The 16,903-nt window shown below is 36.4% G+C and overlaps 1 protein-coding gene across 1 annotated transcript in view; it reads left to right on the top strand.

Annotated features, from left to right (window-relative positions):
- Positions 1 to 16,208, top strand: part of ptprb (protein tyrosine phosphatase receptor type b) — a 41,329-nt gene extending 25,121 nt beyond the window's left edge. The window contains exons 16-31 of the mRNA XM_072672738.1: positions 600 to 878; positions 3,245 to 3,394; positions 3,686 to 3,947; positions 4,027 to 4,133; positions 4,223 to 4,328; positions 4,608 to 4,688; positions 5,739 to 5,756; positions 5,864 to 5,945; positions 7,417 to 7,507; positions 7,856 to 7,932; positions 8,664 to 8,798; positions 9,085 to 9,207; positions 9,690 to 9,853; positions 12,130 to 12,265; positions 12,510 to 12,630; positions 13,961 to 16,208. Of these exons, the coding sequence (XP_072528839.1) occupies positions 600 to 878; positions 3,245 to 3,394; positions 3,686 to 3,947; positions 4,027 to 4,133; positions 4,223 to 4,328; positions 4,608 to 4,688; positions 5,739 to 5,756; positions 5,864 to 5,945; positions 7,417 to 7,507; positions 7,856 to 7,932; positions 8,664 to 8,798; positions 9,085 to 9,207; positions 9,690 to 9,853; positions 12,130 to 12,265; positions 12,510 to 12,630; positions 13,961 to 13,983 (1,955 nt within the window). The 3' untranslated portion in view covers positions 13,984 to 16,208. The remainder of the gene's footprint in view (positions 1 to 599; positions 879 to 3,244; positions 3,395 to 3,685; positions 3,948 to 4,026; positions 4,134 to 4,222; positions 4,329 to 4,607; positions 4,689 to 5,738; positions 5,757 to 5,863; positions 5,946 to 7,416; positions 7,508 to 7,855; positions 7,933 to 8,663; positions 8,799 to 9,084; positions 9,208 to 9,689; positions 9,854 to 12,129; positions 12,266 to 12,509; positions 12,631 to 13,960) is intronic.
- The last annotated feature ends 695 nt before the right edge of the window (positions 16,209 to 16,903 follow it).

Here is a 16,903-nt window from a genome sequence, read left to right as displayed (position 1 = left end):
CTTGTGGAGAAAAGCAGGGCACTGAGGGTAGATGGGTAAGATCAGGTTATATAAATTGAGCACTCTGAGACAGTCCTTGCCTTTTTATGAAGCGCTGCAGGCACCTTTTTTGACTGAGCTAAACCTGCTAAATCATCACTTAAGACTGTGTAGCTGATACATAATATATGTGGGCATGGACCTGCTGGAAATAGTTTGACTGTAGGGCTTTAGAAAATTCATAATTAGCTTCAGTATGATACAGTTATGTATGCATTTGCTGCATTATTGATGAGCATAATCTTTATGAGAACTTCATTATTGTTTAGATAATAATAATAATTATTATTTAGATAATTACTATAAGATACACTTCTATAATGCATCTTGTATTGATCATATATTGTATAATCTTATGTATATAACATTTACTTATGAGGTATCCTTTGGGAAAACACTGTATAATTTACTCATAATTATTGATTATATTAATATTATAATTTATTTTCAAGAGGAAGTTAATGTTAACTGTGCATTTTTAGTTTATTAGAGCATTGAAACATTGAACCCCCCCCCCCCCCCCAATAACCAAGTACTCAGAAAATATCTATTTTTTTTAGCTCCAGGACCAGTGCAGAGCATCCACTGTCACCCCTTGAGCTCCACATCACTCTCATGCTCCTGGAAACCTCCGATGGCAGATTATGACACTTATCTTGTAGAGTGTAAGAAGCAAGGCTCTACATACCCAGTCTACAAACTGACAGTGGACCGTGACACCACTTTTAAACATTTTGACAAACTGGAACCCTTCCGGAACTACACTGTTTCAGTCATGGTAATGTCTGGAAAGAAGAAAGGCTCAGTGGCCCAGGACAGTGCAGTCACCATGATTGACAGTAAGTGTACTCCTGCTATACCCAGCAAACTGTTGTAGACAGTTGACACTGACATTTATATGTATATTCATATGTACATTCATATGTACTGCTCATCATTAGTAGTTTCTAATGGCTCCAAGGTCATCAATGTCTAATCTATTAAAATAAGTTCAGGCATTAATGTGAGTGGTGTACTTTAATTTTATATCTGGCCTGCTGATACTATACCATATAATTTATTGCCATGCAAAAACATTTTTGTTTCATTTTTGTCAAATTTTACATGATTTGAATCTGCCAATTATTTTTTAGATTGTGTCAAAATGGAATGTTAATGATTAAAATGTTTTTCATTCTCCTGAAAAAAGTTGCAGTTTTAGAGATGCAAGATTTCTGTGTGACTGCAACAGTGTGCCTTAATACTGTCAAATATTTTTTGTCACAATAGAAGTGGAGCACACTTAATGTTATTTAACACATAACACTGCTGAAGTTAATACAAGCTGCATGTCACTGAGTTTAATTTAGATGTGTTAGGTTTCTTTTGAATTCAGTAAGATTTTACAGTAGGGTACATGAAACACCACTGGTTCCTTTTTAAAGGAAATTGTAGTTAAACTAGTTAGCAATAATTCTACCAACAATGCTATAACTATTCTATACGTGGAATCCCTTGATTAATGCTAAGGGCTACATCGATGAGGGTAAAAAGTGGGAAGAGGTGTGTTGGCTAGCACACTGTAGAAAAGATCCTGGGATTCGAAAGGAAAATACAATGATTGCAGCTGATCATTCAAAGAACCCTCAGAATTACCTATCAGCTGGAATTAGCACTGGGTGTATTAGGAAAGATTTAACATTTGATTAAGATTAATGTAAAGGCTAATTTAATTTTGGAATAATATTAATTCTTTTAATGCTTATTGACATCAATGACTGGGATTGCAGTTTATTAGGCTAAAACATTTCTAACAATGTTTTCTGTTTCTTCAAATGATATATTTGTTGTAAATGGTGATAATTGCAACTTCTAATTATTTAAAGGCAGGTTAAAATGTATCTCTGTGGTGCTTAGCAGTGGTTCAAGCAGTGTGTTAAAACCCTATTTTGAATACAACTGTCATGAAGGGCCCCCAAAGCTTCCAAAACATTATATTCTAGTTCTGTCAACATGATTATATTTAAAATAAATAATTATGCAGCTGCAGCCATAAAAAAGTGTTAAATTAGTCAAACTGTTAAAAATGAATACAAGTTTGAAGCTCATAATCTCTCCTAATGTAATGTTTTGCAACTACTCTTCCAATATTATTCTGTTGATGTTGATTCATAGATCAACATCAACATAGTAGCATTAGGTAGCATAAATCTGGAGATCATCTATATTGTACTATTTAAAGTTTAATGTATATTAAAAACAAAAAAATATTGTTTTTCCATATATTGTATTGTATTTCATTATTTTAGACCTGTAGAGGTGCTGGTGCATCTCTGTGGTTATTCAAACCATAGAGACTAAAAATCAGGTCACAAGGCTGATGCATGACAGGGCAATGCACAAGTGAAACAGAAGGGCCACAGAAGGATCTGAAGTCATCAATAAGGGACCAGTGAGTGTCCAGGTGGATTATATAAATGCATCTTAAAGACAGGACATCCCTAGCCCTAAACTCACCTCAGCCTCCCCAACCAACCTCTCCAGGGAACACCATGGCAGGCAGTTTTAAATAAAGATCCACTCAAATAGACCACGCCACCTGGGAGAAGAACACAGTGAGTGAATGTCGAAAAGAGAAAAAAAGGAGGAACAGTATTGGTAGATGTCGGCTCAAGAGAGGCAGTGCTGCTTTGGCTTGTCTGGCAGAGAGAAACTCCAGAGAGCTGGGGAAAGAGGGTGCAAGGGAAAGAGTGTGCACAGAATAAGATAAGGAGAAACAGAGCCTCATTAGTCCACCAATTCTCCAGATGGCTGCGATGGATCCGCTGAGAAGATTTATGGTCATTGTGTTTCTGTTTAAAGAGATCAGTATTTATATAAGGTCTTTATCAAGTAAAGTCTATAACTCTCAATCAGAGGGTCAGGGTTTACAAACCAGCAGACACCCTGCCTCATCATCTGGACTACTAATGTAGGTTTCTTAGCCTGATTTGATAGTATTAGCCTGATTTGATACAGTATTACATTCTGAACATGCAGCCAGCCTCAAACTTTGTTCATGTGTTTGTCTGAGGTCTGATTCTTTAGCTTAAGCAGTAATGAAAGCTTATGGCCACCTGTTGTCAGAATCATTCTTCAAATGATTGTAACCAGATCCTGTTTTACACGAACAGTAGACTAAAATCCACATGTGATTGGGTGCTTCATTAATTGTTTGTGTTTGCAGGGCCTCCAGTGCCTCCCCCTATGGTACGGATCAGTGAGCAAGCCACTCATATCACCCAGTCTACCATCTTTTTCAAATTCAACTGCAGCTGGTTCAGCGACGTCAACGGGGCAATCCGTTGCTTCACCATCATTGTTGCAGAATCCAATGGTATTTTTCAAATCTAAACTAAAAGTAGCTCTGAGATTCGTCTGTGCGTACATGAAATGGCATACACTTTTTATGCGAAATATAATATTTGAGACACATTCAGTAGACACAACAAAACAAGACAACCATGTTCAACATTTGTGTCAGACACAAATGGAAACTTTACAGTATGTAAAGTAAAATACAAAAAAATTATATTTATTTGTGTGTATAAAAGCAGCCAAGTGGTCCAACTTGTTCATAAATCCTACAAATGTACATCTATGAACAGAACTTGTGAAACATTTGCAGACATTGAGCCCCTGCTGCCAGAACATAGGCACCCACTGCCCTCCTACCTGGACTACAAGCGCAACAGCTCCATCCGGGCTTACCAGACCGGTTACTTTAAGAGTCTCTGCAGAGATGACCCAGACATGGGGAACCAGGTGCTTGAGATCAACCTTGGAGCTGGGATGGAGCGGTTGGGTGGAGCATGCAAACAAGATGTGGAGCCCGAAAGACAGGAAAAATACTTCTGTGATGGACCCCTGAAATCCAGAATGTCCTACAGGTACTGGTGATAGAAGTGAGTGTTGTAACTAATATAATGCAAGAACCAGGCTTTAATGAAAATGTGTTGTCTCTTTCAGACTGAGTGTTCGAGCCTTCACTCAACTCTTTGATGACAATAACAAGGAGTTTTCCCATCCTCTCTTCAGCGATACCTACCTCTCCACTCCTCTGCGTACTCAAGCAGGTGAGGTGGTGGAAACATGGCTTGCTACTCTCTTCACATATCTTGTGCTGCAGAAGCGGAACCAATCCACTTTCTTTTCCCTCCATCAGAGCCGCTGGGGGGGATTGTGGAGGGCATCAGCGCTGGCCTGTTTCTCATTAGCATGATGATCGCTATAACCACCTTAATAATCTACAGGCAGAGGGTCCGTAAAGTGTAAGTACATGTGCACACATAGACCTCTTTAAGAGCCAGCTATTAACTGCAGCTAATGAGGGGTCATTGTTAAGGGGAACAGGAAAAGCTGGGCATCTGGAGAACACAGATAATTAAATGACAGAGAAACAAGAGATGAAGCTCCTCTTCACTAATTAAATCAGCCTAATTTGCTGCTCTGTATGGTCTAACATGGTGATTGTTCAGCAGGGTTTATCGAGTAAAAGAATGCCTGTGACGCGTGTGTGTCTGTGTGTCTGTGTGTGTCCATCCATGCAGAGCGGTGCAGGAAAGTCCAGTGGTAAGAATGAGTATGTGGAAAGAGGTGCCTAGTTCAGGAATATACATGGGCATCAGAAGGTACAACTTCTATCTATCTATCTATCTATCTATCTATCTATCTATTTATTTATTTATTTATTTATTTATTTATTTATTCCTAGTAATCCTTTATTACATATTAATGTTCATAACTGTATAGTTCTCTTAGTCTAGTTCTGAGCATCAGATATACTGAGACTCCTGAGTACAGGCCCCAGGAAGTGTATACATCATTTTTATTATCGTTAGACCCTGGCCGGTGACTCTGAAGGTAACTGGCCTGAAATATCTAATATATATAGACATAATAATATGAGATACTTTCAAAATGTAACTGTTTTAAATCCTCTCTCTCAACCATCCTAAAAACAAGATTTAAGACATGCACATCAAGCATCAAGTTGTGTGTGTGTGTGTTTGGTTAAAATAATGGCTGCAGTTATCTTCAGGCCATGATGGATCAATAATGTGGAGATAAAAGCATGGTGTTAAAGTCTTTTCAGCTTATTACTGCAGCCTGTTTGTGGACTACTGTATATTGATCTGAGCCACTTCTAGTCACTGTGTTCTTACAGAAAGTGAAGCAGATGGATTGAGATAAAGACAAAGAGCTAGAAACGGACATACTTAACCCCATTAAACAGAAGGGATATTATTAAGTTATTAATCTTTTGAGGTATTATTCAGTAACTACCATCAAATTGATCTGTTACATATGACCCAAGGATTGCTGGTTCAAATCCTGAGTCATGCTGCCATTACAGTTTGAAAAGAGGTGGTGGTAGGTTGCGCATATGGTAGCATGTGTCAATCAGTGAGAGAATGTTAAGTGATTTGCCAGCTGACCAATATCAGATCCCAGAGCTGGCCAATCTCAAAGTACATCTGTCATCATCCTGTCAATACATTATTGGAATAGCTTACAGTGGCTGTTGTGCTGACATGCAATGGAAAGGTTCTTTTAAGAGGTTAATTTGAAGCCTTGAAATTGGGTGTGAAGAGGCTGCTTGAGAAATAGCAGTATGAAAGGGTATAAAGAGTATGAAAAATATATATTTTTTCCTAATTTCAATTTCTCTCTTGTTGCAGTAACCGCCGCATATCCAGGTGAGCATTTGCCCTCTCCACATAACAGAAAGTCCCCAAATATTCCTTGGTTGAATGTGAAATCTCGATAAAGATTGGTCTGACACCTTTTGTCTGTGTTTTATCAGCCCAGTCAAAGCAGCTCACTTTGTGTCTCATCTCACCAAGCTTCAGGCTGACTCCAATTACCTCTTTTCTGAGGAGTTTGAGGTAAGGGGTGAACTGCATTTGAAATTTAAATGTCTGTTTGTTAATACTAGGTCTGGCTGAATCAACGGTATTGACAGTCATTAACAGCCTTGTATTGTATTTGACCAGAACTGTGCAGTCATTATGGCTTATGTTTGGAGGAAAATTGATGTGCCACTTTTAACTACACTATTAGTACATACACATTTTGTAATAGACTCAGAGCTCATCAGTGCAATAAATACACAAGTCAAGACAGTTTGAAACAGTAAAACATTAAATTCTGAGTAAAGTGCAATAATGTGTTTTTTTACTCCATTAAAAACACCAACATCCCTTTACATAGTCTCACAAGCCAAACTTCTCAGGTTTGTCTAATAATCTGATGTATGTCATATCTTAGCTTGACCAGGAACTACCTTCTTTGACAGGACAGGGTCATTTGACTGACATTTGACCAGACAGACTGTGGGACATGGACAGGCAGTCCATTTTAAAACAGACAGCTAGAAAAACAGACATATGACAAAAACATACATTTTTCAAACCACATTAATCTTAAAATAGTTAAAATAGCTGCTAAAAGCTGTTAAAAGGTGCTACAACTGTGGCCCGGGGCTGTGAACTCAAATTCCAAGCCATGCCGCTTTTCCATTAGTGGCTGTAGTCTAAGAGAGCACAATTGGCTGTGCTCTCTCCAGGTGGGTAGATGGAGCTCTCTCCGCTCATGAGTCTGTGGCTGGCACAGGCATCTGGTAGCTGGTGCAGTGGAACTGGGGACATGGTGCTTCCTCTGCGGCAATCGAAGAGTCAGTGGTTGGTTTTGCATGTCCTTAGCCTCCAAGTGTTGGAAGCATTGCTAGTGTTAGGGGGCGATATGAACAGGTGGGATTTATTGGCAATACCAAATTGAGAGAAAAAGGGAAAAATTCGACAAAAACAAAATCTTAAAAAAAAAAAAAAAAACAATACTGCAAACGTTTATCTGAGTGATTGCATAGGAGAACAGCTTTTTGTTCCATATAGAACCATGACGTACACAAATGTGTGAAAGTCGAGAACCTTTAAAATGGTAAAAAAAAAAAAAAAAAAGTTCACATTAACATTTATCATCTCATTTTCAAACACAATTCCAAATGTGGTTCTTCTATGGCATCACTCTAAGAACTCTTCGTAGCACTTTTATTTTTAATGTGTATAGTGAAGTGACTGTATGCACCCAGAGACTTCTGTTATCATGGCACTCAAAACAAAGCAAATACTTGTTTTTAGTCAAACTGATAAAACCAGACTTGTCAGTCAATTGGAATGCAGTAGAAAATATCACAATAGTGTTTGGAGCACATCAGGCTGAAATGGAATACCAAAATAAATCTACAATCTACAAATAAGTAACAATTGCATTGTTGGGCATTGTAACTGCAGCATAGCATAGTGAATGTGATAGGTGGATCATTACAGGTAGCAAAATAAAAAAAATCCTTTGTCACAGGACTTGAAGGATGTAGGCCGCAACCAGGCTCTCGATGCTGCACGTCTACCTGAGAACCGCTGCAAGAATCGATACAACAATATACTGCCATGTAAGTGGTGAGAAAGGGAATCAGCAGTTGAACTTGATCTGTATCTTTCACTTTAGAATCATACATTTACATTTACATTTACATTTACATTATTTAGCTGATGCTCTTATCCAGAGCGACTTACAAGGTAACTCGTATTACAGAGGTGGGCCAATGTATTGTTAGGAGTCTTGCCCCGGGACATACATGTTATGATGCTTTAATTTTAAGAGTTAAACTAAATGTTACATTCATTTAGACTATTATGACACTGAAATTTGCATCATTTCACCATTCAAGTTTAAAATCTATAAATGTATAGAAAATCAGAAAGTGTTCTCTCACAAAATAGTTTTTTTTTGCTTACAGATGATGCTACCCGGGTGAAACTGTCATGCTTGGATGATGACCCATGCACTGATTTTATCAACGCCAGCTTCATCCCTGTGAGTTAAAGCAGTTTATGCATGAATTGGTATTTCTTCCTCATAAAGGCCCCCCTTACAGACTTTTGGGAAATAGATACATTGGGGCTGTAAACCTACTGAAGTGCTACTCCTAATCTTAATAAAGAGCTACCCTAATCTATGTAGGTGTGCAATGACTGTTAAATACATATTTGGATCACAACATAGTAGAATCTTTGTGAGCTTGCATTTTGGTCACTGCAAAAAAGTGAGGATGGTGCAACAAAATGACAACTCTAACTATTGGAATAAAGTAAAAAAAAACATGTCATGAAGCAACATATAGTATCTTCATTGACTGGTCCAACAAACAACTAAATATTGTAGTACAAAATTACTTTTAGAGTATACCTTTAGCTCTGTTATTTGGCCTCCTCTTCATATTTCACCTTTCACCATGAATTTAAGTTTTAGTGTATACGTCATCTTAAAATTTACTGTACATTTCAAAATAAGATATAAGACATAAAATAGAGATGTGTGAGTTTAAATAACCTTTTAAAGGTCTAAAGAACCTTCACTTGATGTAAAGGCTTTACCAATTTAAAGGTTCTTCACACTCACACATCTCGATTACCAAGATGATTTATTATAGGAGACTGTCTGCCATTTTCACATGCACCTTTAGACTTAGCTAGCATTGCTAAATTGCATATTTATTTGATGAACCACAATAAGAAACAGAGATCCCCTCTGAATTTCTGCCTTAGGGGAACAATTTCAGGCGTGAGTACATTGCCACACAGGGGCCTCTCCCAGGGACCAAAGACGATTTCTGGCGAATGGTGTGGGAGCACAATGTGAACAACATTGTCATGGTGACGCAGTGTGTGGAGAAGGGCAGGGTGAGTAGAGAAGCATCACTGTTTCCATAGCAACACAAGGGGAAAAAACACAACGAGAAGGTAGAGTAGGGGAAGGGAACATCAGTGGCTGGTCATTAGCACGATCAGTCAGAGGAAATAGAGCTGCTGATTACAGAGCCAAAGCTGTAATTACAGGGCTGGACTGTTTGTGCTCGATGACACAGAATAAAACGTGTTTTCTGACACATGACTGTGTGTGTTTGTGTGTGTGTGTGTGTGTGTGTGTATGTATGTTTTTATGTTTGCCTCGGTCCGTATCATGCAGGTGAAGTGTGACCAGTACTGGCCTATGGACAGGGAGCCGCTGTACTATGGTGACCTCGTGGTGCACATGCTGTCTGAGTCGGTCTTGTCAGAATGGACCATCCGTGAATTCAAAATAAGCAGTGTAAGTAGAAGGTGGAGGACATTATAATGAAATCATTATTAAAACTGCATAATAAAACTATTCTGAAATCACTTATCATAGTAATCCTTTTCTTATTTTATTTTACTTTTATTTTATTTTTATTTTACATTCAATAATGGCTTACTCAGTGTCAACTTAAGTATTATAAATAAAATACTGAAAAGTAGTTTGAAGCATTTTATATTTTAATATTTGTTTTGTGAAGTTTTTGACTTCTGCAAAATTCTCTGTGCTCTACAACTTTCTGTCGATTTTAGAATCATCTAAAGCACTGTTCATCATTCTTCACACTCTAAATTTTATTTAAATTTTTAACTTGAATGTTCAAATCATTACTGTTATAAAAAATGTTTTTCATGTTTTAAAATATCCTTTTTAAGGACTGTAAGCCTCAGTGAGTGATTGTGTGAAGAGATCACATTTTTAGTGTGATTATGTTCTTTGTGTGTGTATGGTTGTAGGAAGGCCAGTTAAGCTACCCCAGGATAGTGCGTCATTTTCATTACACAGTGTGGCCGGATCATGGCGTGCCTGAAACAACACAGTCTCTCATTCAGTTTGTGAGGACCGTCCGAGATTATGTTGACAGGGCACCAAGCTCAGGCCCAACTGTGGTCCACTGCAGGTATATTTAAATCCACTAACATTAACACCCAGTTAATAATCTTATTTTTTAGTCTTGTGTTGTTCATGTACAATCTGAAAGCAATGTAATAAATTGTTTTATTATTAATAATTTATAGTAATAACCATCATATAAAAATGGATTACCATGGAAACCCAGCAATGCAATATTGTAAAATAGTGGTTCACACATACATGCATACATTTCTGCATAAACAGTGTAAATAAGTATACAGAAAATGAAACAACCCATTTTTGGCAGTTCAAAAATCAAAAATACAGTGAATCACACATTTAGTGATCTGCTTAAAGTACTGCTTAATGTCAGCTTATATAGAGCTTCTTCAAGATTATTTAGATGGAAAAGCATTATATTGTTATGACGTTACATCTTTTAACGTTTGAAAGATGTAAAATATATGATTGTTTTATTTGTGAAAACCCCTTCTTTAAGTCAATGTGTTATTGTGCTACATGTGCTATAGTGCTATCCACTGGTCCCAATGTATGTCAAAAATAATGTGTGTGAGTGAGTAGAGATGAGCAAAATTCATATTTAAACACCTCAACACTTTCATATCCAAAGGTTGTGACACTGCAGGAGTGTACTCCTCCATCTCCCTTAGCAGTGGCAGCTAATGTTATTGGATTTTGATCTTGCTTCGATTTCCCTCACTACATTTTCCTCCTTTTATTGCGTTTCCTCCTCCATCTCCGCAAACTGCAAGCTTAAGAACTTTGAAGCGAAGTTCCTAAGGAGCTTTTCCTTTCAATTTTAGATTAGATTTTAGAGAAATGATGTATGTGACTGATCAGTAATCTCATAGAACAACCCTAGTTGTAGCCCCATTGGAACCACAAATGATTTCACAATTTCAGGAGAATGATGAAAAAAAAAGTTTAGTTAGTTAGTTAGTTAGAATGGCATAGGTGGACACAGAGCAGGATAATTTTGATAAGAAATCAGTGTGTACAGTAAGCAAAAGGGAAATGGTGTGTATGTTGGTGTGCTTTTTACATGGTAAAGTAAAATCAGATCTCATCTGATTACACTGGGAAAGCATTTACAAGACAAGTGTCTTTGAGTAAAGTATATCCATATCCTGTCCGAATACAAAACACATGTTAATACTGGATGTAAACAGACCCAAAGTTATTCTGTGAGGAGAATGACACCATTTCTGCACAATACGCATCTTTTAAAACCAATCTGTGATTTGTGATTTATCCCATCTTACACAAACATTAAAAGAAGTGAAAAAGTAATTTCAGCTTTAAAAAATAACATGTTTCTTAACCTTTCCAACCTGTGGGGTTTGAGAAGAGTTTCATGATGGATCATAGCATGAATAATTAGTTTAAGTCTTTCAGCAATTGAGTGATATAGGTAATTGAATTTAATTAAAGGTATCAGTGAAGCCAGAAAGTGGCTCCTAGTTAGGCAATGGGCAAACAGTCCTTGGAGATAAATAAATGAATACATTTTAGTTTTTTATTTATTTCCCCCCCCCCCCAGTTTTTGTAATTGCCAATTCCCACTTGATAGGACCACCCCATTACACAATTACAAACTGCCACTAATGCAATGTCAACGGTCAGCTGAATGGGCTTAGAAGGTAATGCTAACTGCCAATTCTTTTACATCAGCCAACAGACACCCATGTTGGCTAGCATCACACTGAGTGATATGAGAAAGGAAAGACCATTTCACCCAAGGCCAATTTAGCAAAGCCAAGAAGACCAGCAAGTATCAGCCTTAAGTAGAAACATATATTTACACAATATGTATAGTGCAGTTTTATGGAGTAGGGGGTAACCCTAATATTTGTTTGATTGCTGAATTGCTGCATTCACAGATTGTTGATATGGAAAAATATGGATTGATATGGAAATATGAGAAGGTGGATAACATAAGTGGACTACTTCAGAGTTCCACAGTTACATACTTAAGGATTGTTCACTTTGCTGTAAGAGCATTTACAAATTGCAGGTTTTCACACAGCTTATTAGTTGATTAGACTATCATTTTGTGCTGTAAGTGCACTTGCAGATGTTCAGAAATATATATATATATATATAGTTAATTTCACTTTTACACTGTGCTCTAAATAGATATTAGCAATTACTAATTACTAATCTCAGTTTAAAATATCATTGACATTATTTTGACCTGCTAAATAATCCTAATATTTTGTTAAAATCATGTGGGTGTGGTGTGTTCTCAGCAGTCAGTGAGCAACACTGGATTTGACTTAAGCTGTCTCTGTCCTTTCACAGTGCCGGAGTGGGGCGCACAGGCACCTTTATTGTTCTGGACCGCGCTCTGCAGCAGTTGGACAGCCGTGGCACTGTTGATATTTACGGCTGTGTGTTTGACCTCCGGCTGCATCGCTCACACATGGTGCAAACTGAGGTAGCACACAATAGCTATTAGCTATTAACAGTCTCTTCAGCAACACCAGCAGCCTGAATTAGCAAAGTATTTTTATGTTATGTAAAAAGTTTATATTATGTACAAATATTACATACCTCCTGATTCAGCAGGCATAATTGCAATGTTGGTGGCTGTTGGAACATTACAGTGTACTTGCAAAGCAAGCACTGCTGGAGAATCCACAATTCATAAAAAATCTGCTGCCCCTCCATTTTTCCCCTAGAGCCAGTATATGTACCTCCATCAGTGTGTGCGTGATGTCCTGAGGGCCAGAAAGCTTCGCTGTGAACAGGAGAATCCACTTTATCCTATTTACGAGAACTTTAATCCTGACTACTATAGAGGTCAGTACGTCACACCAGTCACAGCATTACTCACAAAACTGTATGGTAATATGTTACTGTTTGTAGTGAACAACTTCCTGGATTTCATCCTGCATGTTCTGAATCAAAAGATTGTAAAAATGTGTGTACAAAATACACTTCCTCCTGTGGACTAGTCTAGGGGAACTGGATTAAAAAATAAAATATGATCTTGCATAATGATTTTGAGATGTATAGTGATTTTACATAACATAAAGGTTGTAGATTTAGTTCAGTTGTAAGAATTTCAACACTTTGAGCTTTGTAAAATACAAAGATAAATATAGACTCTTAGACTCTTCCCCACCTTACCTCTTAGTTTGCCATATTTATTTCTATTGATAATTGGTTAACTACTCTTCAAGCTTCTTATGGGTGGTTTATGAACAAGGCAAAAACAAGCACAAAGTGCTTTTTGTTAAGATTCTTAGTTTGGTGGAATTACTACTTTTTAGCATCATGAAAGTAAATATGTCCAGTGTCATAAATGTGTTACACTGTAAGATGGGAAGTTATTTTGTTTTATGTACATGTTGTATGGTAATATGACACCTGTATTTATGGTATATTAACTAATAAAAGCCAATTTATTTTGAAAAAATGCACATTAGAATGTAAAAACTGATCATTTGAATGTTAAATGCTACCTGCATTGGCACCTGTTCCAGGCCAAGCAGTATGGAATTGTATAGAAATATTAATTGAACCTGTAATAGCTTGTTAGTAACTGAACAAAGCGAAAGCTAAATAACATTGACAAGAATAACTGAAAGTCTGTTTCAGGACAATTCTTGAACAAGTTAATGTCCCAAACATGGATGCTTTGTAGAACAGAAACCTAATAACTACATAATATTAATATTACTGTTGATTTAGCTGCTTGGATAAGCACTGCTATACATACATACGCACTGCACCTAGTAGATCCAGTTGCCAACTTATTTTACTTACACACTTTGTTTTAGTTTACAATGACAATAAAGTGTAATGTGTGGTAATTATTAATGTAACTTTCATGGACACGTCTGAGGAGGCCTATTCAACTTAAATGTCTGATTCCAGTTGACAGCCCTAGATGTAGATGAACAGCACAACACAAAATCTTTGAACACAAATATTTTAATCTTGTTAAATCTGATTTTTTTATTGATTAGACAGTATCTAAAATAACATTATCCAAAACTAAACATCTAAATTGTAATTTGGTGGCTGCCCTATGAAGGAATGACGGCATAGCTATTTAACTGTGACACCCTTTAATTCTTTAGCATATGTACACATTTCAAACAATCATATATATGTCTTTCCTCAGATTTTGTGTACACTGGACGTTGAAGACTGCAGGCCTCCTGACAAACGATAAGGAAAGAAAATACCTGCTTAATGTCAGTAATGGCAAGAAATATAGCATTTATTTTTATACAACTTTCTTAAGACATATTTAAAATGTTAAATATTTCTGTATATGAGTATTTATGTTGTAATGTCTTTATTCTCATATCAGTGTTGATTTAGTATTGGAACATGCTGAACTTTTTCCATCCATCTTTTCCATGTTTATTATACTTATCATTTTGCCTTAACGTTTTACTGAGAAACATAAAAAACAAGTATCCATACAAAAGTAAAAAACCTGCACAAAGGACGCATGCAATGAAGAACTTTGTCAACTTTAGTGCTTTTAACTAAATTATTTAATACAGTGAGTAGGGTGGAACTAATTCATTTGATTGCATCACAGCTCCATAAAATAAAAAACATATTGATTGTGTCTATATAAAATATTGCTTATTTGTTTCAGTTTGGATGCCACTCAATAAAACCTTAAGGCAAAATAAATATGGCATTAAAATGTTATTGATTTAGCATTCCGATTAGTATATTTAACAGATTAGGCTCAGAATAGTATTACATATGCATTCCATTCAACTTCTGCATGAACAAGGCTACATTTATCTGCTCTCATATCTGGCCCTGCACAACCCCTGTCTATGCATCTTATTGATCCACTTGATCCACATTTTGATCCACCACTTGTAAAATCCCTTCAGTAAATGTGCATTGGAAAGGATCTACACATCCTCTCCACTCCTAAACATGTTTAAAGGTCGAAGTCAGAGAGATTATGATGCTCCAATCTGGAGAGCCATTTACAGGGAACTATTGCAAAGCTTTGCATGTGGGTTTTTTCCAATCATGCAGTTTCCCCTCCAGCAAATCCATCTGTTATTTGTTCTGCAAGCTTTTCTCACACATATGTGGTGGCCATTCATGCACCTCACCTGAGTCTGAGATGGATGTTTTTGAATCAGTAAAGGCCCACATGCAGTGCTTTGCTGGTATGCGTCCATTTCTTTCCCATACACTGAGCTCCAAAAGGACACTTTTAGATATGTATAATCAGTTTTCCATTTGTAAGTGGTTTCACACCATTACACTTTTATCAAGTGAACTATGTAGAACAGTTTTATAATTCTGTATTTTAGAAGGGGTTAAAAGACTGCAATGAAAAATGTTGAAATTTTGATGTGAAATGCTAAGGTATGGTGTCAAATGCAAAAATGATTCTTCATCACATTAAAGCTCAGTATTAGTATAAATGAGAGCTAGACCACTGGATTATAAATGCTGTTAGGTTGCCAGTACCTTACAGATTAGAAACATGTACATTTTAACAATATATACATTTATAATGTTGTGCAGCAAAACATTTTATTACTTTGTATCCATACATCTACTGCAACTATTTGCTACGTTGATAAACATTTTTTTTAAAGTTCTCAACATGAAGCATCATGAAGCATGTATCATTATGTATCAGTATTATTATTGTGTTACTTTAAGGATCTTGCACCAAGATTTTGTAATGCCTCTGGAAAGTTTGTGTAGCCTCTTGTACATATGTGCTCAAAAATGTATTGATAAGCTGTGTCCTGAGCTATGTACTATGTCCTAAGCAACAGTACAGGGTATATTGTATTAATGCTAGCAAATTACCTTTTGTTATTTTGAGTGTTGTCATGCTATTTTTTATACTCTTGACCATTGGTCCCCAACACTGTCTAGCATATTTAGTGCCTTCCCAATAAAACTACTAAACTCATTAACGAGCACTTACTCAGTTAAAGTGGTATGTTAGAGTGGGTAAACACAAAAATGTACCAGGGTTAAGAATGACTACTCTAAACTCAGTGTATGTGTTTAATGTATGTATTTAATGTTAGTCTTAGCAGCTGTATTGGATTTGCCAAATATTTGAATAATCAAACACTTCTCCCTCTCTAAACCAGGTATTATATTTTGTTATTTTTATTTTGTTCTGACGCTGACATGAAATGAAATAAAATAGCACCATCCTAACAGAATCTCTACTTGCAATGAAAGTGTATGTGGAGCAAAGGATGATGGATCAGGGAACAGAGTGTATTTGGCCTATAAACTTCTGAATGTTTAGTATGCCCTACTTCTAAATGTGCCCTCATATAACAAATGAAATAGATATTTTGCTGAATGTATATGCTAAATCCTATCTAACTTTTAAATAAAACAGAAAAGCCAAACGCCTGTGTGTATTATATGACACTACATCCTTTTATAATAAAGCTGGAGTCAGAAACTTCTCATTCAAACATAATAATGATTCTTCCTCGATTTTGCTTTAATACAGTTTTTATGTAAAACTTGTTACTAGTTGCTGTGCTTATGAAAAAAGATTTTATAAATGTAAACGCTGTAGTGCATTCAAAATGATTTCATATGTGGACATAAATATCTATATAGTATTTTTATCTGTTATTATTTAAAACATAAAAAGTAAAGTATTTAATAAAAAATACCAATTCCAAACATCTGACTGATACTACAGGAGGGATCCCTGTTTACAGGTGAGTTAGCTAGATTCAAATAGCATTGTTGTTTTTAAAAGCACAGACAACCAAAGACTTACTGATTTTACCGATTCCAAAGCTGGCCTAAATTGCCTTAAAGATGTTTAAAGCAGTATCATAAATTTGTAGCGTCCAGTTGCCACTACAGTGTCTAGCCACAGTATTGATAAATGCTTTTTACTGTTACCAGGGTTACATGATTGACTTGGTCAGAATTAAACAAAATCTTACAGAGCTCCAATTAACTGTATTACAGCAAAATGAATTGTTAAATTTAAACAAAAACATGTAATGAATCTATTAACAAGAACTTACTGGCAGGGTAGGGGACCACTACTCTACAGTGTATGTGGATATTTCCCTGTTTA

Source organism: Salminus brasiliensis, chromosome 2 (genome assembly GCF_030463535.1).
Source record: "Salminus brasiliensis chromosome 2, fSalBra1.hap2, whole genome shotgun sequence".
Classification (NCBI taxonomy): domain Eukaryota; kingdom Metazoa; phylum Chordata; class Actinopteri; order Characiformes; family Bryconidae; genus Salminus; species Salminus brasiliensis.
Note: the sequence above shows the minus strand (reverse complement) of the source record. Positions and strands in the feature narration are given on the sequence as shown.